Genomic DNA, 25307 nt, shown 5'->3' with positions numbered 1-25307 from the left:
TTGTCACAGGATCTGTCTTGATGTCCTCTTACATTGGAGTGCATGCTGCAAGCCAAATTTAGGTAATACATGTTTACCATCCTTGGCTGATTATAGGAGTTCCATGGGATGTTTTCCTTTTACCTGTTCCCTTCTGTGTTGTAATTCATTCCACACAATTGTGTGTGTGGATTTGGCTTCCCTCCTTTTGACCACAGATAATCCATGAACTGAGCTGGGGACCCAAGCCATGCTTGTGAAGCGTGTTTTTTTTTTATAAATAATGGTATAGCATTTGGAGAAAAAGCATACAAAGAATACAGCATTTAACTAAGTATGGCTATATTTTTTAACTGTGGTGTCACAATTTGTTATTTTTAGAGCAGTTTGTTTCACCCTATGTTTGTTTTTGTTGTATTTTTGATAGGAGCTCAACACCCGCCCAAATGTTCATTATTCTTCCTTGCTTGCCTGAGGAAGACTCTGCCTTTTGCGACATGTTTGGCCGATTAACCCTGAAACTCGAGTTGGCATTTTGTTTTGTCAAAATTTGTTTTCATTTAGGTTATGGATGAAATTGGTTGTTGTATTTTAGACACCTACTTTAGGTGCGTGGCCAACACACGAGTATGGCCTAAGGTGTATTTTTCTTTTGAGGTTTTATTGATTGGTTCCACTTTCTGTCCTTGCACATCAATTGTTTCAGCCTGTTTATTTAGTGTACAGGCATTGGTTGGCACTTGCTGGATATGGATATTTCCTTTCTGCTCTGCTTGCTTTGGCCTCCTGGAGTCAGGTATTGGTCAACTGTATAGCACCACAAGTGGTGCATTGTTGATTCTAGATGAATGTGGATTTTGTGTTCATGTTTGACTTTCTGTTGCTCATAAAAGCTTGTTATTCCATTTGTAGTGTTAAGAATAATAAAAATGATTTTTCCCAAAAACCTTTCTCTTGAGCATTACAAAAATTGTGTGTGTATCACGAGACCTCTACTGACCTTTTTCTTGTGTTCTGAAAGTATAATACCCAGACACATCTGACATAAGCGTGATTATGGCACGTATAATGCGTGATTACTAAGACCAATTCAATATATACAAGAGATTCAAGAATATTGGCATCTTGAGACTCGTGAACCACCTGATTAGTCCATCCAAAATACATTGCAGATGGATCCCTGTTGTGGGTTCCTGGACATAAAAGCTGGGTATTTTGCATTTGCTTAGGTCACAAATAGGTCTACTACTGGATGCCCATGCATTGAAATCTGTTTGAGTATGTTTATGTGGAGTTCCGATTTGTGTTTTTGGATCAACACCCTCCCTAAACTGGCTGTGTGGGAACTGTGCACCCCTGACACGTGCTGCACTGCAATGTAGATTTGCTGGCTTATGTACCACTGGCATATCTTTTGGGTGATAATAGTCAACACTTTCAATTGTGTTATGGGCGGTTTGGGTATCTAAAACATGGCTGTTGTGTTGGATGTGTTGAAGAGGATGCTGTTGCCGGAAGGAAATTCTTGAAACATGCATAGAGTCATCTTTAGTAGCAGCAACTCTAACATGTTTATATACTAGGATTCTTGCTGAGATGACCATCTAACTTGTGTCTTGTATACCTGGAAGTGAACTCCCAACCGGCTAGTGAAACATCTTTTGTAACAGTCACTTGCATCGTTGGGTTGACAAAAATGTTTCCTATAGACATATTTGTTGCTCCAGTTCCCCGTGTTAATGCATACTTATAACTAGGGGCTCCTGAGCCACTGTTGTACTGAGTGCATATTGAGACAAGCAAATGAAATGATGAACACCCATGATGACATCATTCCTAGGAGTTTCATCGTTTTATGTACTGTTAACGAATCTCTAGTCTGATAACATGGAAGTTGCGCTAGAAGAACTTGTGCCCTTTCTTAAAATTAATAGGCTATTGCTCTCTTTGCGCCCATGGTTGCTTTGGAATAGGGTTGGATTTTTATTTGTTGTCTGCTAAATCCAGTTGATGAAGAAGATTGATATGCTTTCCAGTGCTTAGGAAACACAAAAGCACATTCTCCTCCGTTTTGAGGCAATCGTCCATAGAAAGGTACACCAGCATTTTTTCACAGCATAGATGCACTGCCACAACTGCTACTATCTTTCTTAACACTTAACACTTAATGGGCCTCATTACGACCTCGGCGGTAGCCATGCTGCTATTGGCGGCATGGCTGCTGCCGAAATCGCCTCCTGGTCCGGGTTCCTCCCTCCAAGAACCCGGACCCGGACCTTCCCCATTCCCATTCCGGCCCCCATAGGGCTGAATGGGAATGGGAGAGGGAGCATCCAATCGGCCCATTGTTTGCTCCCTCTGCCCCTCGCGGGACCCGGTAAGCAGGCCTGGTTTTACCAGGCGTGCTTACCGGGTCCCGCGCGGGGACCTCGTAATGTGGCGGAACGGGTTTAACGGGTCTGTATCCTTTTGCGGCACCCATTAACCCGTTCCGCCAGGGTCGTAATGAGGCCCAATGTGTTAATGTAATCCTTGAAATGAAAATGTCTTGTGTCCATTTCTAATCGTAATTTCATGCAGTACCCTGAAAACATTTACATATGGAAGTATGTGTCTATCATATACAGTTTTGCCATGCAATACCCCAATTTAAGAGGAAAATTACCTCTTGTATTGTGCTCATTCTGAACGTGTGTGGTTTGATAAACATGTAAAATGGGCAAGGCCACCATGGCTTGGTGACCTTGAAGAAAATGGTTGTGGCTTTGGCAACTGGCTAGCGGGCCCCAAAACAACCAAAGGGTGCAACATGCACCGTGGTTAGTGGGCCCTGAATAAACTAGAGTATAACAAAACCCCTGAAAGTTAGTGAAACACTTCAGTTAAGAGAAAGTTAATGTCATGGCTGGTGGGCTCTGAATAAAATGATTGGTGTAATATATACGGTGGCCAAGGACATGGCTAGTCGGTTCAGAAGGAACTATAGTATAAAAAAAAACCTTCACATTCACTGAACAATCTTTAGTTTAGAGAGTTTTAAGTTGATAAGCTTTAAACCCTTAAAATTCAGAGGATGTGGGAAGTAATGACCATCGCAACTTGGTGTCCCCCATTGTCAAGTCCATGAGCGCTTACATAATGTGAGGGATTTACAATGACATACACAATTACATCAGGGGGAACATCTACAGAGATGCAGAATTAAGATGCTCTTCATTTCCCACATCTACTGAGGGTTTTGTTGCTTAACTCTGATCACCTTAACGCTCTCTTGAATAAGGTTTTCACTATATACATATATTCATATACAAATATATGTTATATTTGTGAAGGGCGCATTTAATGAACGTATTATTTTTTTGTGTGTATTTGTTGTAGGATGTGAAATAGAATTTTTAACCAGAAGTCCTAGGTTATAATCCAAGAGTCCTCACTTGACCAACATTGTATGATCCTTGTCAATTCACAGTAAACCATTTGTAATGGTGGGCTAAGGCATGGACCACTGGCACTTGAACCACTAAATTGTACTTGCCGTCCATGCAAGGTTTCCAGTCTTCCAATAACCATGTTTCAAGTAGAAAACAGTGTAATTTTACACATAAAGTGAAATGTGTCCCTGAACAGAGTCAATTAATACTCACTGCATGTACCACTGTTATCTGTGTTGTTTACAATATGCAGGTCATCTAGGGCATGTGTCCATCTGCTACCACCAATTTATGAGTTTTCCACATTTCCGATTTTTGTCTTTCAATGCGAATCTAATTATATCTTGCATCATACATTCTGGACATTTTAATTTTAGTTGTCCATCCTGTTGCAAAAGATTTAATAATGGTTTTGAAACTTCAGCATAGTTGCAAAAAGTAACCAAGATCAACACATATGCAGTAAATGGTAGGATGGAGACAGCTGACCCCACTACTGCTTACTGCATATTTGTATGTGTCGAATTGCTCCATTAAGGAAATGCTCACAGAACAATTACTTTATAGAGATCATGTGTCTATGCAGGACAGTATTCTATTTGGTCATATTATCTTATACTCTGCCCTCTACATGGAGCTCTAATATCTGCCTACGTCATCAGAGGATTAGAAGCATGGCTGCAATTCAAGGAACTTGCCATTAAATTCTCATTGCTGATCAACGAAGAACAGCTACTCCTTAAATGCATTGGAGTTGTAGTTTTTCTTGTAATTCGTTTACAGTGCGATCTCCTTCATCACTATGCTATTAGAAGAATGAATAGTGCAAAGAATATGCTGGCTCAGGGGTTTAATGAAATCAGGAATTTCCATACATAATAGCAGAACGATTTACCATGTTCTAATGTTTACAAAATGATAGGTTGTAGGTCTGCTCGATTATAAGTGTACAGCGGCTTAGAATGTCATGTACCTGATGGTGCAGCCATCATCTGAACTGTGTCTGGTCTTTGGGTCAATGGAGAGGTAGGAAAGTAAAACAAATTGGAAGAAGATTGTTCCCAATTCTGACAATAGCATGTCAAACACAGCAAAGTAAAATCTGTTGGAATCGGTAATTACAAAATGGAACACTTTGCTCTGTTGCATCACCAATGGAAAACTGTTTTTCTGCTATATAGGGGGGTCTGCAAAAGTTAGCTCTCCAGATGTATAGCTGTAGATGCCCCATCATCTCTGGGCAAAAGGATGGAGTCAAACTCCCTGAATGTGGACAAAACGGAAATTCTGGTGGTGGGTTCTTCCTCATCTGTTGCTTCTTTCTGGACAGCGGCTTTTTGGCTGACTTCTCTGGCACCTCTTCCTATTCCAGTGACTGTGGTTACTGCCTGTGCTGTAAAATCTCAGCTTCTCTTTCTGCAGAAGCCCAGGTCAGCATGGATTGTCTACATGTTATACTGAAGATTCACCGCACGGTGCTTCCATTTCTGCTGCCTCGCTTACGTGCTCCAGTGGGGGCAGCATCCATTTTAGAGATTATGGACTACGGCTATTCTCTTTACCTAGCCCAACCTCTGTATCTGCCGAATCGTCTGCAAGTCTTGCAGAATTTTGCAGTTATTACTGCCACTAATACCCCGTGTGTGCAACAATTTCACCAGTTCTTTGCTGGCTTCACCGGCCACCAGTTGCCTGCTGTTTCAAGTTCAAAGCACTTTGCATTGTTCACTGTGCTTTTTATGGCACTGGCGCAGAATACCTCCAGGATAGGTTCTGCCAGTAGATTCCTTCTCGAGCTCTAAGATCTGAGCATGCTCTTTTGATTCAAGTGCCCAGGTTTAAACACTCACAGGTGGGGGGGAAGAGCCTTTTCAGTGACTGCGGCAGTTCTCTGGAATAAAAATCCTCACCCACTACGCGTGACGGAACGTCAACCTATGGTTACATCGACATCTTAACAACTCTTCTTTTTGAGCTCATTCCTTTTTTTGGCCGCATGCTACTTCTATCAGTGTCTTCATAGCGTCATGATGCCTTAATTGGTGAAGGATGCGCTTTAAAAGTTATTAACATAACATCATCCCTAGACAGCATAGTCAATGATGAGGGATCATGGAAACACCTACGGAGCTGCAGGCCTATGCTTTCCCTTGTATACTTTAGTAAAGAAGAGATTGTTCTTGTGCATCAGGGCAGGGCATTTCAAAGTGTTGTTGTACTCTGTAATTCCTGGACTGCCATCAGCCAAGCAGAGATGTGGAATACTCCAGCAATAACTATGAACAGGTAATGGACAAACATTGTTCACACTGGATATTGGACCCAACAATCCTTATCATTCCTGAATTAGTCCATTGAATTACACTGTAATTCTGACAAACATACTGAAGCAAAACATGTGTACTTTACATTTTATTGTTAATGTGAAAGATACAATCAAACAAATACAATGACAACACATCATTGGGATTTCTGTTTCTTTGTGCTGACAGCTAAAGCAATGCAAAACGTGTATGCATGTCATCGGGTCTGAAATGAGCTGCGCTGTGAGCGACACTGAGCATGATGGAGCAACACAAGCAGTGCATTAACGCATGATGTCTAAAGCTTCGTTTTGGGCAAGAATCAATGGTATCGATAACTCTGAAATCTTTACATAGTTCATGGCAGCCAAGTGCAAGGGAGGTGTTGTCAGAGCAGGTATCACAGCAGCGATTGTCCACGTGAGTAACAGATGCAGGCAGCTGGCAGAACCGTCTTCAGCAAAAAAAAGTCTTGATACCACATCAGAAGATTTCAATAGGTAGAGAATATACAGTACATACAGATAATGCTAAGAAACACTCTTTCAGCTTTTTCATTGTCTTAATAATTGGAATGTGATTCTTTTACCATGTTTCTGCTGTGCCCCATTTTGTAGGATGTATAAGTACTGTTACTCTTGCCTAAGGTGGACACCATTATAATGCCAAAGAAGGTTAATAAACAATATTGGCAACATAACTCTTCCATTTCCACGGGAGAAGCGTGTCCATTCCTGATCAGCTCTTTGTCTACTTGGACTTGTACTCCGGTATGTATAGTGGCAATCCAGCACTACAAGTCCCAGAATGAAAAGACAAACTTACCTGGGCAATCACCTCCCAAACTGAATTGGGCATGTGGAGAGGTATAAATACATGCCACATTGTACTTGTGGCTTCTGTGGTTAAGAGTGGTGTCATCTTCAGGAGGGCGACACACACAACGCCTTAATGATTATCCAACAATGCCCACTTCTTTTCTACTCTTCTCGGCATTTCACAAAAGACCCTGAATATTTATAATTTTTTTCCTAGTCGAAGGTGTTACAATTTTCATCACTTCTCTGAGCAAAACCCTTGCCATATATATATATATATATATATATTTATTTATTTATCTATCTGTATAGATATATAGAATGGTCTTTCAAATATCTTTTTTATAAAATATATATTAGTATTTTGGTGAAAAATATGTGAAAGAATGAGTGAACACTACAAAAACAGACTTTGCATTTGATATGAAGAATTCAGTATATGGACAGCATCTGTACAGGTCTACAATTCAGACATCATTGTGCATTTACACAAATGCGTACAAAGGAACACCTTTTGTGGTGCATACAACCTTTGAACTAACAGAATTACAGTAAGGGCATAACATTTTTAACAATAAATACAAATGACATAAAAATAAAATTCCATATGTAAAAAAAAAAGTCTTGTGAAAGCAAATATACAATTATATGTACACATTGTAAACATAAATAGGAACCAAAGATCATTTTGATGGTAACACATGTGACGTTCGATGGATTGCCTATGTTACTTTTTTGGTAGCATTTGCAGAATTCTCTCCTACTTCTTAGCAACTCTTTGGGGCTCATTATAATTTAGTACAATTCAGCGGTAATACTAAATACTGCTGCATTACCGCACAACCCAACTATGAGTTTGGTGGGAAGTTGGTGGATTCACTGCCAACTCCTAGCTGGAGGTAAATCCGCCATCTTTCTGGCAAATTTTGGCAGAATTGCCACCGGCTGAATACTGCCGTAGTAATTCTGCGGAAATCCCCCATGGAGTTGTATGGATTCCAATTAAAATGGGGACTAGCACCGCCACCACCACTTGTAATCCGGCTGTAACACTGCCAGACCAAGTAGCAGTAATGGTATTACAGTGCAGTGCTATCTCGATGGATATAGCGAGATACCACCATACTCATAATGAGCCCCTTAATGTTTTCTGCTCTCAGAAGACTCACTGATATTGTGTGTGCGCATATAGGTTCCAAAAAGAGTTCAGGTGCAATGCATTTTCCTTGGAATGGGACAATGCTGTGCGACAGAAGTTTGAAACTCTGGTCAAACATAGACGTTCATCATTCTGAGGTTGACAAACAACATATCTCTCAAGTAGGTAATAACCACACTGCTTATTACAGCGCATAGATGCAGTTTGTCTGCATGAGGCGTTATATAAAAGGCCTAATGATGTAACGTTAAGTCCTGAATTCCGGTAGTGTTTGGTGATAAGGGCACACTTGTTTAAGCCCGAGAGAACATTTAGGCCCATACTCACCAATCTCTCTTCTGAGATCATGGACCTTAACTCTATTAGCACAACAGCTCATTGGCCGGGTGATACTTTTTTTTAAAGGTGCATTTCCTTTGATGAAGGGGCACAGGCATTGGGGTGAGAATTCATCAAAAGGGAGATCAGGCCATTTAAAGATGGCTGCCATGGATAGACATGGTACTGGGTAAGAACCTTTTTGTTATCTATGGCGGTGTGTGCGGTGGAGGGAGGAAGTTGACCGTGATTGCTCAAGGCTTGTATGGCAGGTAAATGGAGAGAGGCGGCTCAGATGGGTGGGTGGTGAGGCAGCTGGGCAAGTGTGAAGGGCAGATGGTGAGAGAGACTCTGAAGGCCATGGTGAAGGGGAGCAATGGTCAGCTGTATGGGACATATAACGGGGGATTAAGCCTGGCGTTCCAGGATGCTGATTGGCTGGCACCCCCATGCCAGTGCTAATTATTATTACAATAGGTTTTTCATTGATTGCAGAAATTAAAACATAGGATTCAATTGATGCATATTTTAGAGATAGTTTTGATGCTTTACTATATTCATTGGACAAAAAAGGCAATTGGCAATACAACTTAAATTGGTAGTTGAGTTTGGGGTGGGTAGGTGGGCTTAGTAGGGAAGAGGGTGTTGTTACTACTAGAGTATTCTCCATGACCAATCCACACCATCGGCCTCTGATATCACCTGGGGTCCTCCTCCCATACGGGTATCATTAGCCAAGCTGGAGTTTGAGCCCATGGATATAAGACATTGCTGCCGTTGGCACATGCTCACTGAACACGTGAAATGATAGTTTCGCCTCTAGGGACTTGTGAGATGTTTATAAATATCCGGTGACCCTTGTTTTCCGTGGTGTAGTTGCTGGTATGAGGGATAGGAGAAGCATTCTCAGTAATGCTGCACATGATATCCCTGGGCTTACACAGATTTGCAAGTGTTACCTACTGGCAAGGGTACAGCTAGAGCGCAATCCTCAGTGCGTCCATTTCCTGTAGCACCCTTTTATCCTCTCGTGCCATTTCCTTCAGTGCCCCCTAGAAATCACAGATTGGTGATGTACACAATGGAATGCTCATAAAGTCTTCATTATAAAGGGCACTTCAAACATTCAGTGCATTATCAGAAGCCTTGTGCCTTCTCAGCGCTATTGGTCAGCTGCATTCTAGCTTTGGGTCTTGCTTTGGTTTAAGTCTCGATGCAAAATACATCAAGGTGCAACTATTGATATTAACATATTTACATGGGGTATGTTATATTTGCACTGTCCCTATCTTATTTCAGAAACAAGGAAGACCCCCTATCCCACTTTCCATGCATTCCGATGTGTGTGATTGTATATTGAAAATAATGTTTTTTGGCATACTTTGCCCTGTTTTCTATGATTTCTTTTAGAATTAGTCCCAGTTCACAGAACTTCCTCCACATCTCCGTCTGTGAAGTTCCATTGGACATCCATTTTGTTCTCCCCACAAGTACTTTGGCTTATAAAGTCGTAAAACCCTTTTGAGCATGCCTAGCTAAGTGTCACCATGTCTTGCTTAATCTGTAAAAGGCATGACTATAACACAGCTGGCCCTTAGGGCGTTCTTTAAAGGGAGTTTAACTGATCTTTTTAACACACTATTGCAGGAATAGGTTGCACGTTTACTCAACCACATTCTACTCCTTCAAGAGATGTGGGTGTATAGACACCCCAGTTTAGATGCTTACACTTGTGATAAGTGTTGAGTTTTGGTTCTTATTAACATCAGAAAAGGTCAGACTTACTTAGTCTGTGCAACTCAATGACATTATGGTGTAACCAGATTCTAACTGGAATGTATTGCTGTGCTTATTCTGATTAGAATGCTTGTCTAAGTTTTCTTTTGTATGTAAAGGAGTTGGAGCCTGCCTCTTGAGGAGGGCGCCTGCTGTGTATTACTCTCCATGATACTTACAATAAATCTTCAATCAAGTGTGCGTTTGGTTGTGACTTAACAATAAGCTACCTAGAAAAGGAAACAAAGGTTATGAATCGGGTGGCTTCAGTGTTTATATTTCAGTTCTACTGAATGTGTCAATTGAGGAAATTGCAATGGATTCCTCAGGTGCAAGGTGTAATCATAGTCCCATTAATTTCATCTCAGATTGCTTCATGCCTTACTTGCAGGAAAGATCCGGTGAAGATGTTGTAACAAGTAACAGTCAGTTTGCTGGGCTTCATTGGAGTCCTATATAGTACATCATGATTTAGTGCTCATAGCTGCCCGTGATGTTATCTACTGTTTACAGGTGGACTGCCCTGCTCATGATTTGCTACTGGCTAATTTACACGTGACAAGGAAAATGAGGGCATTATTCGTAACACCGAAGAGGCAGGCCAAACAAAGAAGAACATCTGTAGCTCTTAGATTGCCTACACCTCCATGAAGAGCCATGGAGTCACGTCGACCTCAGGCCCTTCATTAAACACTCCGGAACTTACCACTGACTGCCAATTAGAGGGCAGCCTTCAAGGAATGAAAGAGTGGGTGCATGAAGCCTGGCACAGCCTTTTACTGACAGAGCATATAAGACACAAGGGAGTTGGGGAAGAGGTCTAGCAGTGGAGCTGGTCTACATGTCAAATGAAATCTGCAGGCCTGCAAAGCACCATCAATATGGGTTAATTTCTTCCAAGGGATTGATAACCCAGTTTGAGGAGTGACTGACATCTTGAGTTATGAAGGCTTTGACTCTGTCAATGGAAGCAACAGATCTAGGAGAGGGTTTACAATATGGGAAATTAAAGAACAATCAGACTCAAGCATTGCAGAAGAGTGCAAGCCAACACGCAATGGCTCTGGGCCTATGTTAGTCTAACCAAGACCTATGGTCACCATTACCGAGATTTTAATTCCATTTGATTCACCAGCCAAGTCCCACCAAGTTGAAAGCAGGCCCCAATTGTCCTGAAGGAGGAATTGAAGAAGTAGGAAGGAATGCTCCTAAATCATGGCTTCCACTCTCCCTTCCGAACTCTTTTTCTAAGACCTTTTGGCAATTAGTGCTATTAAGGATTGTGACCTGGTAGTTAAATCTTCTGGATTATTCTCTGAGTGTTTTCAGGGCTCTTATTTAAAACATGGAGCCGGTGATACATGCTTTATTTATTCTACAAATCCCCAGTATATATGGCATTTATGAACATCTCCTTGGCTGTGGGAGACATTGGGTAGGCTGATGACCTACACTGCTGTCCTGAGAATTACAAAAAAATGATCCATTATGACATCAAAGAATGTGGTCTCTTTGGGTCCGGAGATTAATTCACCAAGTATTTCTCAGCAAGGAGGGGTGTGCATCAGAGATGCATCTTGGCACCCCTGCATTGTAATGCAGGACTGCTAAATCCAAAACCTGATATATTGCTCATAACAACCTACGCTACTCTCTGCTGTTTTGTTATGCCGCCTTGCCGAACATCACTGTAAATATGTATTGTATGTAAATGGATATGTAAAATGTTATATATATGCATCCTCTGTATATTTATACTACTGCAACCTTAAAGACGCCCAGATGACTTTCGGGCCAGGCGCGCTATACAAATAAACAAAATACAAATAGAGGAGCTAAACAAAGAAACCGTGAATCGGGAGGTTCCAATTGCCTCTCTTAGCTATACTGGCTATACCATTTTAATAGCGGGAACACCTCAGCGGGTTGAGCGCTTGCTGCTGTGATCTGAGCGTGATCTGCAGGTCGCAGGTACGAATCCCGGCATGGCAAACTCAGCCATTCATCCTTCTGAGGTCTATAAATGAGTACCAATTTCAGTTGTGTGATATTGTATGTAAATATGCGCTCTGTAAAGCGCTTTGGATTAAGGCGCTATATAAATAACACATCATTATCATTATGATTATCAAAGGAGTAATGAATAAATAAAAGGTGTCATGCACGGTCTTGAGCTTACAATTAAAACCCCAAGGACCAACGTGCTTGTGGTCATGGGAAAAGGAAATTGTTTATTTAATTTCACTTTAAATGGAGCAAGGTTGGGAATCTGTGAGGGTGCCTAGGTGAGCAAGTTAGCTGAATGCCATAGTTAAACTGAGAAAACATACCTCAAATTATGTAGAAGGTCAGTACATTGAGGCAATGCTGCACATACATTTATTGAGCAGAGGCGGCATCTATGGAGCAGATGTGTGGGTACTGTCCCTATCGCAACATTCAGAGATAGAAGGCCCTACTATGACTTCCCAAACCTACACCTCATCATTAGGAATACCAGCCACACATTAGTAATGAAGCAGACATGAGACCAGCTCTTTTTTTGACTTTCTACCCTTTGAGAAGTAATCACCAGCCATTGTATCAGCGAATAGATGATGGCACTAAATGACCATTTGAGAATTTTAAATGAATTATCAAAAGCTGATTGATGGCTCAGCTGGGAGAGTTGTCAGTGTCTATACCTAGGGTTTTGGCTTTTCTATACACTGATCATGAGCAAGGCTAGTCGCCAAAGCCTGTGTGATGCTTTAGGAAATGTCTCAAATTTGATGAGCAAAAGCTGCCATGTGGGCCCTTGTGTCGAACACCTTAACGCCCTGGGGAAACCTCATTATTGTAATGTTTTCATGGATTGGATGCTGCACCAAAATGGATATTAATAAACCCCCCCAGAAAAAGGCAGCCAACAGACAAACTACCCTTCAGACAGTTGAATTGTACCATGAATATTGACCTGCTGGCATATGTATTAACATGTATCAATTCCGCTCCCCTCCTACCTTCACATCCCCATATGTCCACCTCCCCATCTCGCCAACACTCATATCTCCACTCCCAACTAACCAGCCTCCCAATAATGATCCCACTCCCACCTAACACCAAACCAGATCACAGCCAACTGACAGAAGTCATAGTCAACACCACAGGAACACCACCGAACTTTGCTCCACACTCATTTGCGGATAAGATACCCGCAAACGACTACACCAACTAATCACACAGCAAACACCACAGGGTCTGCATCTGCCTCTCTCCCTATCCCACTAACAAGCCCCCACCTCTTTTCTTGCTGAGTCATGTGAAGCAAGAGCAACAAAATGGAAAATGTCCCGACTTGTATTATTATTATAATTATTGATATTTTAAATGTTGGCTTTTTTCCCCCAAAAGTCCAATTCTTTAAACAAACCCCTAGTTGGTCGTCCTATGCACAGTAGGTGAATCTGTAATGCATTAAATCTAGTTGTATACAGCGCTACAAAGCCAAACATATCTAGGCACTGATATAACAGTTGATGTTATTATTCCACTGCGTGGTACTCAATTGATCAGCCTCGGAAAGGATGAAAGGCTGCGTTGGCTCTGCTGGGATTAAAAACCTGCATCAGCAGGGTGTGCACACATGTGAGAACGAGCACTCAGCTCGCTGTGCTATCTGAGCGCCATTAAGGGCAATGTTTAAAGTGCTAAGAGGGCACAGTAGGAGCACTAGGGACAAATATCACCCTGTTGCAAAAACGCCTTTAAAGGCCATGGGCTGATTCACAAAGCGTTGTTCTTTCAAATCCCCCTGAAACATGCTTTGTGAAGGAGGCCCTTTGGTTTTGGAATTAGGAATGTGTTTGTCTGGTTCATTACTATGTTAAATAGCACTTGCACTGATGAAAAGTGTGTGTACTGTGGCCAGAGAGCTGGTTATAATCTGTTTCTCTCATTTCCAAGCACTATATCCAGGTTTGCAGCTCATTTCAGCTCTTTTCCTTCTCGTCCTAATGAAATGAGTGTATTTTGCAAGTGCCTAAATTTGTGTACTAAAATCACTTATTAGTGGTTATGTAAAGCATTTTCATAAAGCACTGTGCATGTTCTGCCAAAGCATAAAACCAGTGCAAGAGGCATGAGAAAAGATACCTCACTGCCACAAGGAGGTCAAGCCTCAGCAGTGAAATTGTGCCTCATGAATGGGGAAGGTTCTCAGGCAACACAACAAAAGTGGTGGTGCAAGTGTGGTCATAGCACATTATATTCCATATAACAAGTTGCTGAAACATGTAAACGCGCTGTGTACAGTCGCGCACAATGGGGAGGATTTAGCAGCCTGCCGGCTACTCTGCGCAGGAAACCTGTCAGAACGTTTCACATAGAGTGCAATGGTTGGCTCTTCCCATCCCCCATCTTAATCCTCAAAGGTTGATGCTACTAAGGCTCTATTTTCCAAATCTGGCCTTGGGGATGAATCATAGTGCGCAGGGCAAAAAAACAATGACCTCAACCTGTTCAAGAAACAGGTAGATATTAACAATCCAACCTCCTTCAACTGCAACGTTCTCTTATTGAAGGAGTGGGATAGTACATATCCTACAGTCAGAGCTGATGGCCCAGTGTGTTCTAGTCAGCTGGCCTCCCATTATTTTGGAAGGCTGGTGAACGACAACATCGTTTTACAAGTAAGGCACATTAAGGGCGGCGTGCTGCCTTTTATTTATTTGCAGACATAGGCCTACCAGGCTCCACATTTCACCCAACATGCATTGCTCCTGCTTGGCTATTTTGTGATTATTTTTATAATTGTTTTTTTTTAATAACATGCTCAATACCGAAGAGGTGGAGCCGGGATTAGAACCTGTGGTGCTCGCGTTGCCGCTGAACTATACTACCCGTGCCAATGGCGATGTCACACCATAGAGGGTGTGGCATTACCCAATACAATTGACTGATAAGTTGCCTGAATACAAGAGCGTTTGTTATTGTCACCCAAAAGAAAATGCATAGAAAAAGGTAGAATCAAGGAGTTTTGCTGATTCGGCTCTAAATTTGCATTTTGAAAGGACAGAAAAATAGACTGCAGACAGAAAGTGCTATTTGATTTGATGGGACTTCATTATTATTTTATTTATTTATTTTCATCTTTTTATTTATCGCCAACGTGGCACAGTGTCAGAACGCTGTTCAAATCATATACATATATATATATATATATATATATATATATATATATATATATATATATATATATATATATATATATATATATATATTAACTTGACTTGCTTAGGTTTTTGCAAACGAATGGCTTTTATTCGCAAGAGTAGTACATTCGTGTAGTCCCATGCTGTTCTAACTCTACTAAAGTCATTAGTCGGTGCAGATGTATACAGCTGACTATATCAGGAGAACAGACTCGTTTTTAATTGACATGAAAGTTGCATTAGCCTCTCTCCCTCTTCTCTTCCCTCTTTCTCTATCAGCCTTCTCTATCTCTCCCCCTCGCTTTCTCTCTTGCTCTTTCTGTCTTTCCTCCCGTGCCGCTCCAATACCCTCGATGCCTGCTTACCCTACCCTCACTATCCCCCTTTCTCTTTCCTTCCTCCACTGAGCCCTTTAGTTCTCTCAAACGTCCCCACATCTGATCCCTTGAAAGAAGCACGCTTTACACATGGATGATGGGAGTGCCTCAACTCAAAGCGCCTGCTTTAACATCTAATCCCCATTCCCACGCATCATGTCCCTATGCTGGTATGTGCGAGTGCTGTTGGCAGGCACACTTCCTGACTGCGTACGTGGAGCGAGGCAGACCGAGTTCAAGGATCAATGTACTTCTGATACTGGCGAGCCCTGCGCGATACTGTTGGCTTCTGTTTCAAAGATGTTTAGAAAAGTGCCAGAGCTCTGAAATATGTTCAGATCAATATCAGCCTGCCACATTAAGAAGTATATACATATTTTTCAACGATGTATTCCCAGAGTTTCTGCAAAATTAAACTTCTTTTCTTATGAAGTTAATTTCGGAGCGGTTTTTATTAGAATCCTCATCGTTAATGCCTAAAAGATTCAGTGAATGTGAATGTTATATATATATATATATATATATATACATATATATATATATATATATATATATGACAGAGCTGTCATTTCCCTTATCTCGTTATAACTCACTTTCAAAATTATATTAGGCAAGTTTCTCAATTGCAAAATGTGCGCTATGCCTTCCAGTTCTGACCTGCAAGATTGTGTGAGTATTATCCCTCCCCACTGCCGAGTGTGTGCCTTCTCTAACACTCAATGAGGATGACAGTTCAATATCTTTATAGGCTCATATGGTCTTCTGATGACTGCCCAAAACATTTACTCCTTCAAAAAATGGAATCATGTGAGAATTGAGACCTCTATACCCAAAAGAGATATTTTAAATACACATTTAGTGAAAGGCATAAAACATTCCACTTTAACAACCATCGCCCTGATTTACAAAAATGTGTTCAATGGGACATTCTCATATAAAAATAGGTACCTCGGGAGACAAGCAAGATTCAATGTATCCATTTTCACAAATGAGTGAACTGACAATTCACACTTCAATTGACTGTGAAAATAAAGTATATTTTGGACTGACTAAAGTCATTGTCATGATTCCATGTATTAGTGTACCTTACATGTTTTGCAGATTTGGTAAAAAGCTACATTGTATTCTCAAACTACACAGGTACTGGTATGGTTATCAAATCAGGCATTTAAGGAGAGGCCGTCATACTGGAATCTAGAAAGTAAGCAAAAGAGTTAACTAGGATGTCAGTGTACAAGCATAAACGTGCACACGTTTTTGAAATGTATGTGTATAATTTTTGTATAATCAGGGGTTTGCACTGTCAGGAGCGAACACCGTCCCTCTGGGGGATAGGCCTGTAGGACCTTTACTTGTCCATGGGGATTAATGGCTGTCAATGTATAATGAGGGCCTCATTACGACCCTGGCAGTTGGGGGTTAATGGGGCCGATAGAGCTGCCGGCCCTGTTAATCCCCTACCGCCTCATTATGAGGTCTGCTCGCAGGACCCGCTAAGGACGCCTGGTAAAATCAGGCGTCCTTAGCGGGACCCGCAAGCAGACCAAGATGCTAACAACGGGCCCGCCGTTAATGGGCCCGTTGTTAGCATCCTCCCCATTCCCATTGAGCCCTATGGGGGCTCGAATGGGAATGGGGATGTACCGGGTCCGTGTTCCTTGAATGAGGAAATACCGGGCCTCCAAGGTCGGAATGGCCCGGTATTAACCCATTCAGGGAACCCCGACCCGCTACCCGGAGTGCGGGTAGCCATGCTGCAAAAAGTGGCATGGTTACCTCCAGGGTCGTAATGATACCCCAAGAAGCTAATGTACTGTTATGAGATAACCCTGGATCCCAGGACCATTCTGTTTTATGTTATTTATTTGTGTTATTGATGGTAATGGCATAGTTTTTGTGATGTATTATCGCTGTTGCGAAAACTTTCATGGCTCTTCGATGAAATACAATTATGTACTTACTCATAGTATATCTAGGTAGCAGCACTGCAATACACATTGTTGAATCATATTTCCATGTTTTTATGTAGACAACTGGCCCATGGGATTTCACTGCTTAATACTACAGGATGAAATCAGAGACGTCATTTCACCAAAAAGCCAGGGGTAGCGGAAGGGACATTACACATCCCTTAACCTCTGATGGCATCACAGGAAGTGATGTCATTTGCCCTACCCCAAAGTGACATCACGGGAAGCGATGGAACACAACCGTTCACCCGTTGACAAAACAGGACGTGGCATCACATAGCATTGTTCAAGCGTACACTATGAAAAATATGGTCAGGATATCACTATAATGTGATATACAGAACATACAAGAATGGATCACCCTATGTATCGTTAATATCAGTGTGTATAGGCCCATATTACCAAATTACTGTGAATGCAAGCAGATGTCCAAGGCCAAATGATAATGATGTGTTATTATATAGCACTTACGCTTAAGCGCCTTATATAGAACAAATATACATACAATATCATTCAACCTGTGTTGGTACTCATGTATCGACCTCAGAAGGATGAAAGGCTGAATTGATGTGTTTAAGAACATCCCCTGAAGTGTGCCTGAAATAAACCTTTAATGAGTCTAGCAATTATTGTACAGAATTGCAGAAAGACAAATTATTTGTTATTCCTATTCTTTCTTATTTAGGCTCACTGCTCAAAGTTTAGACTTGTGGGACACCATGGGCTTCATTGGGACCCTGGCGGTAGCCGTGACCTTATTAAGGGCACGCTGCCGCTGGTAATGAAATTTTACTGGGTCCATTGAATGGGCAATTACCGGGTCATGCCGACCTTGACGGACACGGTAATTGCCCATTCCGCGGACCTGGTAAAAATAATTTCCCATTCCCATTTGAGCCCATAGGGCTCAATGGGAATGGGGAGGGAGCTAACAACGGGCCCATTAATAACGGGCCCGTTGTTAGTTCCCTGGTCCCCTCGCGGGACCCGGAAAGGACATCTGGTCTGACCAGACGTCCTTTCCGGGCCCCGCGAGGGAACCTCGTAATAGGGCGGAGTGGGTTTAACAGCATCAGCACCATTACCGGTGCCATTAAACCCATTCCGACCGCCTCGTAATGAGGCCCCATGTTTTTTTTAAGAGGCCTGAACAATAAAGCCAGCCACTCCAGAAACAAAGAGCTATATGGCTCTGGCCACAGTCCAGGAGCTTACATTTAAAAAATATACATACATACATATATCCTTTTTTTTAGGGGTAGCAAGAGAGACCTCAGGTGTCGTATCAGCGACCCCTGCCATCCACCAAATGGCGTCCTTGAATGATATGTGAAAATCATACAATGGTAAATATACATACAAGCTCTTATTCTGTATTGTAAATTCGACTGACATTTTCTGTCTGATGCCCTTTGAAATTATGAAATAAATTACCAGGACAGAATGCTAGAGTGGGCACCGTAGCTATTTATTTTCACCTTCAGTCTCGATTTTGCACATAAAATTGCAGGATTTTATGGACTGTGCCGCCAGCCACCGTTGTAGTTTCCTAAACTCGTTTCAGGTCTGGGGGCCAAGTGGGGTGGGGGCAACTGGTGATCCGAATTGATTTTATAGTGTTGCTAAATGCATGTTTTTTTTTTAATGGTCGGGTTCAGGGAATATGGGCAGACTGTGAAAGTGACTTTATCCCTCTCCGAAGAGGAAGTGGGGCTCCTGTTCCTTCAATGGATTTCACCATTCCAATAAATATATTTTTCGAGTTCAACGGGGAAATGGTTTTTCGTGTGAAGCCCTGAGATTTCATGAATGCGCTGTTAATTGTGCATGTAAATACAGGCACAGGACACATGGGTCCATGGCCTGGTCAGTACATCTAAAAAGCAAATGTATATCGCCCTTACACCCCCGTTGATGAATGTTTCTCTTGTCAATTTGCGATATTTGGATGGCAAGCTTCATTCCTGACAGCTGCAAAGAACAGAACATATAGCAAGCCACAGAAGAACGAAGGCCACCCAATGCTCAACATTGTTTTGTGACAACCTAGTCATTCTTAAACGAAACAATCACTTTAGAAAGAATGTGTTGTGGTGTGGTTCTCACTGTGCTCTGAGGACCAATGCCTGGATCAGCTTCTGTAGACCCGTATATTAGAGAAAAGAGATCACGCAATGTCACCCATATTACATGGAAAACTGGTTACTACAAGTCAAGGCGACAACATACTCGCGCTCCTTGTCTTCACTTTACAAACACTGCATTCTACTCAATGAATTGCCGTGAATTAACAACTGTGATTAGTAGAATTACATATTTTAATGTGAACACCACAAATTGAATCCCCTTCTGTTGAAATGAATGACGCCTGTGACTCCCAGAATGCTCTGCTTTGTTTGCCAAGAGTAAATGAAATGTAAACAAGAAGACCTTGTAGTATGGACTGCTCTGACCACCAGGCAATGTGTGTGCCATGCTCTTCTCCTTCTCCTTTCCCCTCAACACTTTGCGTGTGGCTGCTACTACAGGTCCAGGATCGATGTGATTTGAATATGAATGTGGTATTTTCTGAAGGGAAGTTTTCCAAACAAGGCAAGATCAACATATTTAACAAAAATGAACATTCACAATACACAAGCCCACACTTAAATATAGACAATAATCTGTATTTGCAGATTTTTTTTTCTTGGGGGGGCAATGTGACAGTACTAAATGCCCATTTAAAATGTCAGCAATAACCATTCTCTACAGTGTAAACATATCCAATATCCTTCAATAACCTCTTCCTACGGACATGGAACCCCTTTCACCACTGATGACACCACGTTGTTGTATGATTGCCATGTCTCAGATAATCTAGATTTTAGATTAATGGTTCATCAGCTGGACGATCTTTGTTGGAATTTCCAATATTACACAAAAGAAATAAACACAAACCTAGCAAAGGAGTTGTCTTACGGAAGAGCTTTCTCCATTACGCCTTTTAAAAATCCTAAATGCATGTCTCTTCACAGATTGCCTTTGTTCATGAGGGTGCACTGATTACTTGTACCATATAGTTCCCTTGCTCTAGCTTATCATTCTGACAAGCCCATCACAATGTGGCAGTCACATAGGTTACCATTAAAGAAAATAGAAATGCACTAAGTTCTTTGACTTAAATATCTGTTTCTCGAAGTCCACAGTGCTCGGTTAAATCACACATCTGATAATCCATGTGTTCTGCAAAGTCGTTGGAGATCGCCATCGAGACGGACTCGACTTCCGTCTTTTGAGCTGCGCACGCACAGCCCTTGCTTGAGCCACTCCTGATTTTGTTTGAAATGTTGTTCATTTTCTCCTTGAGCTGGGAGGATGGCTTGTGGAATGACGTGAACATCCTCCACCCCTTGAGGTTGAGCGTCCTCCTCTTGGAGGCCCTCTCATGATGGGAGGGGTTGAATATAAAAGAGCTGTTGCTCGATGTGAGTCTTGGTTCCCCATTACAATCCCTTCCTGAGCTGTTCATAGAAGTTCTCCACTGATGGTCGTAGACCCTCCAGAGGGGCCTTCGCCGCCTATGGCACTGGCACTTAAGCAGCCGTATAAATGCTCGTTTGAATTCTTTGCTTGAACAGGGGTAGATTATTGGATTGAAGCAGCTATTGAAGTATCCCAACCAGAAAATGACCTTGAAGACATTGTGAGAAGGCTTCAAAGAAGGAAAGAAGGAACCTAGGAACAAAGAAAACAAATAGTAACATATCAAACATCAGAACAGATCAAACAAGCATAAGTCCTAGCTGGTAACATCAAATGTCTAAGTAGTAAGTAGGATGGTACACGACTGGAAGCCACCTTAAATAATAGTTATTCATTAAATGTCCTATGCTTATTTCTACAATGAATTCAGATTGCAATACCATAGGCAGTGTAGCATCACTGTGTTATCCAGAGGGACATAATTGTACACAATTCTTCACAAAATGCAACAATGATATCCAGAAACATTGTACTTTTGGCAGATTAATGATTTGTTTTCGATTTTAAAATGACAATGTACGACGTGATCATGCTCATCTTGTTCATCAAATAGACCAATGAGAACAAAATGCCACATCAAAACAAATACTTGGAGTTTGCAGGATGTACATATGCATGCATTACTCAGCATTGACCCGCCATGATATAGATTTGCTCTCGATCATTTTTGCATAAATCACGAACTCCTCTTTGTCCTCCTGGATACGCTGTTTACGAGAGGTAGACGAGAAATGATGGTAGCATCCTCTGCATGGCTATGCCCAGTCATGAGGATGCCACATATGATGCAAATGCAATGCCAGTTGTGCAGTGCTGAATGCTGCCACTCATTTAGTAATTAATCTTTAATACATGATCTGTGCAATTTCCTGCCAATAAGATCATGAGATAAATTCACGTAAATCATTAAAGCACATTTCCTTCCTTGCTTTTTCTCTAGGAACCTAGAACACTATTTCCATGCTTTGCTGTATCCAACTCCCATGGTCCCACTTTACAGGGGTGGATCAACATCTTCCATTTGATAATAAAGGAGCAATACCTATGGTGTCTGGTCCAGCATTAGTGTTCTCGTAGCACTAAGCATGGCATCCACACCAGGGACCTCCACTGAGGGATGTAGAGCCTGTTTGCATGGGTTTGGTGCTTTCTGCCTCTGCGCACCGGTTGCCATGTCCTGAAATATGTATTAAATATTGATGTAGCAAAATTAAGAATCAATAAAGTTAAAAACCGATTTGAGCACATCTTAACAGTGTACTCTGGGGGTTCTTGAGATTCCATGACACCCACTGTGGGGATTGGCAAACACTTTTGAAAGTTTAATGGGCCTTAAGGGACACAATATTCTAGAACTAACATTGTCCCGTAACTAGATCACCCATGACTACATAATACTAAACATTTTAAAAGACTCATTTTCTCTAGCTTATATGAGTACAGCTATTGATTCTTCAGAGTACTCCAAAGTCTCTCCTTTTTTCATATTTTCAGTTCTGTGTTCGCAAACAAACATCTGGCTGCAAAGAAGTCAAAGAGGGCAAAACCATGGAGTAAATTAAATGAACAGCTATTTTGGTGCTTGTATAAAAGGTCAACACATTTGTTGAGCTTTGCATGCATAGGTGTGACTAGCACCCATGGGATTACCTGATATTGATACTTGGCACATTCTGAATTTAAGTTAGTACTGAAATTGAAACAAATAGTTATAACAAGTTGACCATTCTACATCCTTGGTTAGACATTCTATCTTGATTTCAGGTAGTATTAGTGTGTCTGCATGCGTTTCAATCCTCTGGCAGTTCAGAAGAACTACAGTTACCAGCAGGGGGCTGGGTATTTCATCCCATCAGCAGCGCGATAGCGCCAGCGTGTTTGTGCTAGTCTGCGCTCTATTAAGCGCCAGCTGTTTGTTGTGCATTGCCTGCATTGTAGTGCCTCGCACCCAGGAGGGTGATATTGATATTTAGCACATTCTGAATTTAAGTTAGTATTGAAATTGAAACACTCTGTAAATTGTTGAAATCGAGTTGACTTGATTTTCGGCAGTATTTGTGTGTCTACACACATGACAACCGGCTGGTAGCTCAGAAGAAATACCGTGCCCAGCAGGGGACCGGGTATTTCATCTTGTTAGCGCTGGCACATTTGTACTGGTCCGCACTGGCCTGCGCTGGATGTGGCAGGACAAGGCTCCTATACAGATGTGCCTTTCACCACTACGGTGCTTAGGGAATACAGTAAGTCGTTCAGTGGCAAGATACACTCACACCTAATCACATTTCATCATGGGGATACACCCCGGCCTTCATCTACTTCTAACAGCGTAAAAAGCAGCTCGTCAATAGGTACTTAAATCTTAAACTGAATTACATAACATCTAACACACCCACTGAGCCACTAGATGTCAGCTGTAACTCGCAGGCAGAAATAAAGACTCCAGATCAAATCTCATTAACATCTTATGCTGGGCCAGAATCCATAATGACTGCACACCTATTCCTTTGGTTGACCCTCTGACAGTAAAACCTAGGCCACAGTCACCAATATAAGGACAGACAACTAAACTGGAAACACAGGTGCTACATTTGACCATTCTGTACACAACTATAGCACAGACAGTCATGGTAGTTCAATCCACATTTGACCATTCTGTACACAACTATAGCACAGACAGTCATGCTAGTTCAATCCTGGGAAAGAACACCACACATGTAATAAAAGAGTTTGTGGATAAGAACTCTATGGATAATGTGTTAGAGAGCAAATCCATCAAAATGTCTCTTTTGAACACACTGGGGGTCATTGGTGAATAGAGTGTATCTCATCATTCAGGCATGGATGGCCACTCACGGTCTTTGCCTGAATGATGATAAGACAGAGTTGATCATTCTGGGCACACAAGCTAATATTAAAAAATTGGGCCCGGATTACTCAGCCTTCAGCATAGACGGAAATGCCATTAAAGTCTCGAGGGAAGTAAAAACACTTGGTTTCTATCTCGACTCTACCCTGTCCTTCACTAAACAGGTAAACTCCCTAGCCTCCACTACTGCCTACACTTGTAAATTGATCAGAGCAGGCAAGCCCTTCCTGTCCAATACCAGCTGCCTAATCCTGGCTAGAGCCTTAATTCTTTCCCGACTAGACTACTGTAATGCCCTATACAGTAGCGCCAATAAAGCCACTACCCTAAGACTTCAAATTCTACAAAATAATGCTCTCAGAGCTGCATTAGGAATAAAAAAGAGGGAGCATATCTCCTCGACTAGGCGGCAACATAAATGGCTCTCTACGGAGAATAAAATCCAGCTAAAAATGATCTCATTAACCCATAAGGCCTTAAATAATGCAGCTCCCAGCTACTTAATGGACAAAATAAAAAGAAAAACTTCTAATAGACCCATGAGAATCGCCAATTCCAATTGTTTGGCAGTACCTAGATTCAGACTCGCCAAAATTGGTGGCGCCTGCTTCCCTGTGAAAGCTGCTAACCTGTGGAACGCCCTGCCACCTAACCTAAGAGCTGACCAACCCTTCCCCCATTTCAGAAGGAACCTTATCAAACACATTATCGCCAACAACGACTTAACACCCGAACACTCACAAGTGTAGTCCGACCCAATGCACCCTGACGTGACATCAACCTTTATGCTTATTACCGCAAATCCTGTATGTTGCTAACTGTACATTCATGTAAATACGGCAAATCTTTATCTGTACATTCTTGTAATTTGTGCAATATGGTGTAATATTGTAAATTCATTTATATAACATTGTAACATTGTAAGCTTCGCATATACTTGTTGCTGCGCCCGGTAACCTAAGGGTCTGGTGCGCAATATAAATAAATAAACAAACAACAAACAAACATTAGGAGGTAGGGGGTAACTATGCCGCTATTAGCAGATTACCGAATACCTGGTCTGGGTTCCTTGAATGAGGAATTACCGGGCCATTCCGACCTTGAATGGCCCAGTAATTTCCCATTCAGGGAACCTAGACCCTGAACATCCCCATTCCTATTCAAGCCCCATAGGGTTCAATGGGAATGGGGAGGGTGCTAACAACGTGCTATTGACATCGGGGAATACATCGAAGACAATAATATTGAGCTGTTATTCCTAACTGAAACATGGCTGAATGATGCAAATGGTCGCAAAATAGATCTAGTGGTATCAGCAAAATATAACATTGAAATCCTTGAAAGCCTTGAAAATGGCAAGGGGGGTGGGGTGGCCAATATAGCCATAAACAACACATAATTTTTTTAATCCTGCAGTAGTTGCAAAGGGATGTGAAATAATTCTACTTACACCAACATAAAATAGTTATAGCAACATTATACTGGTATTTCGTCCCTCAGGGGACACACCCGGATGAAATGAGGAGCTTACACATCTCTGAGCCATAATCAACAGACCCAACTGTTCTACCATACTACTGAGAGATTTAAATA

At 41.7% G+C, this 25307-nt stretch overlaps 1 protein-coding gene across 1 annotated transcript in view; it reads right to left on the bottom strand.

Annotated features, from left to right (window-relative positions):
• Positions 1–15922: 15922 nt before the first annotated feature.
• Positions 15923–25307, bottom strand: part of ADRA1D (adrenoceptor alpha 1D) — a 444375-nt gene continuing 434990 nt past the window's right edge. Inside the window, exon 2 of the mRNA XM_069632217.1 lies at positions 15923–21037. Coding sequence (XP_069488318.1) covers positions 20481–21037 — 557 coding nt within the window. The 3' untranslated portion in view covers positions 15923–20480. The remainder of the gene's footprint in view (positions 21038–25307) is intronic.

This window comes from Ambystoma mexicanum, chromosome 6q (genome assembly GCF_040938575.1).
Source record: "Ambystoma mexicanum isolate Mex_15411 chromosome 6q, UKY_AmexF1_1, whole genome shotgun sequence".
In the NCBI taxonomy this organism is placed as follows: Eukaryota; Metazoa; Chordata; class Amphibia; order Caudata; family Ambystomatidae; genus Ambystoma; species Ambystoma mexicanum.
This window is presented reverse-complemented; position numbering and strand designations above follow the sequence as displayed.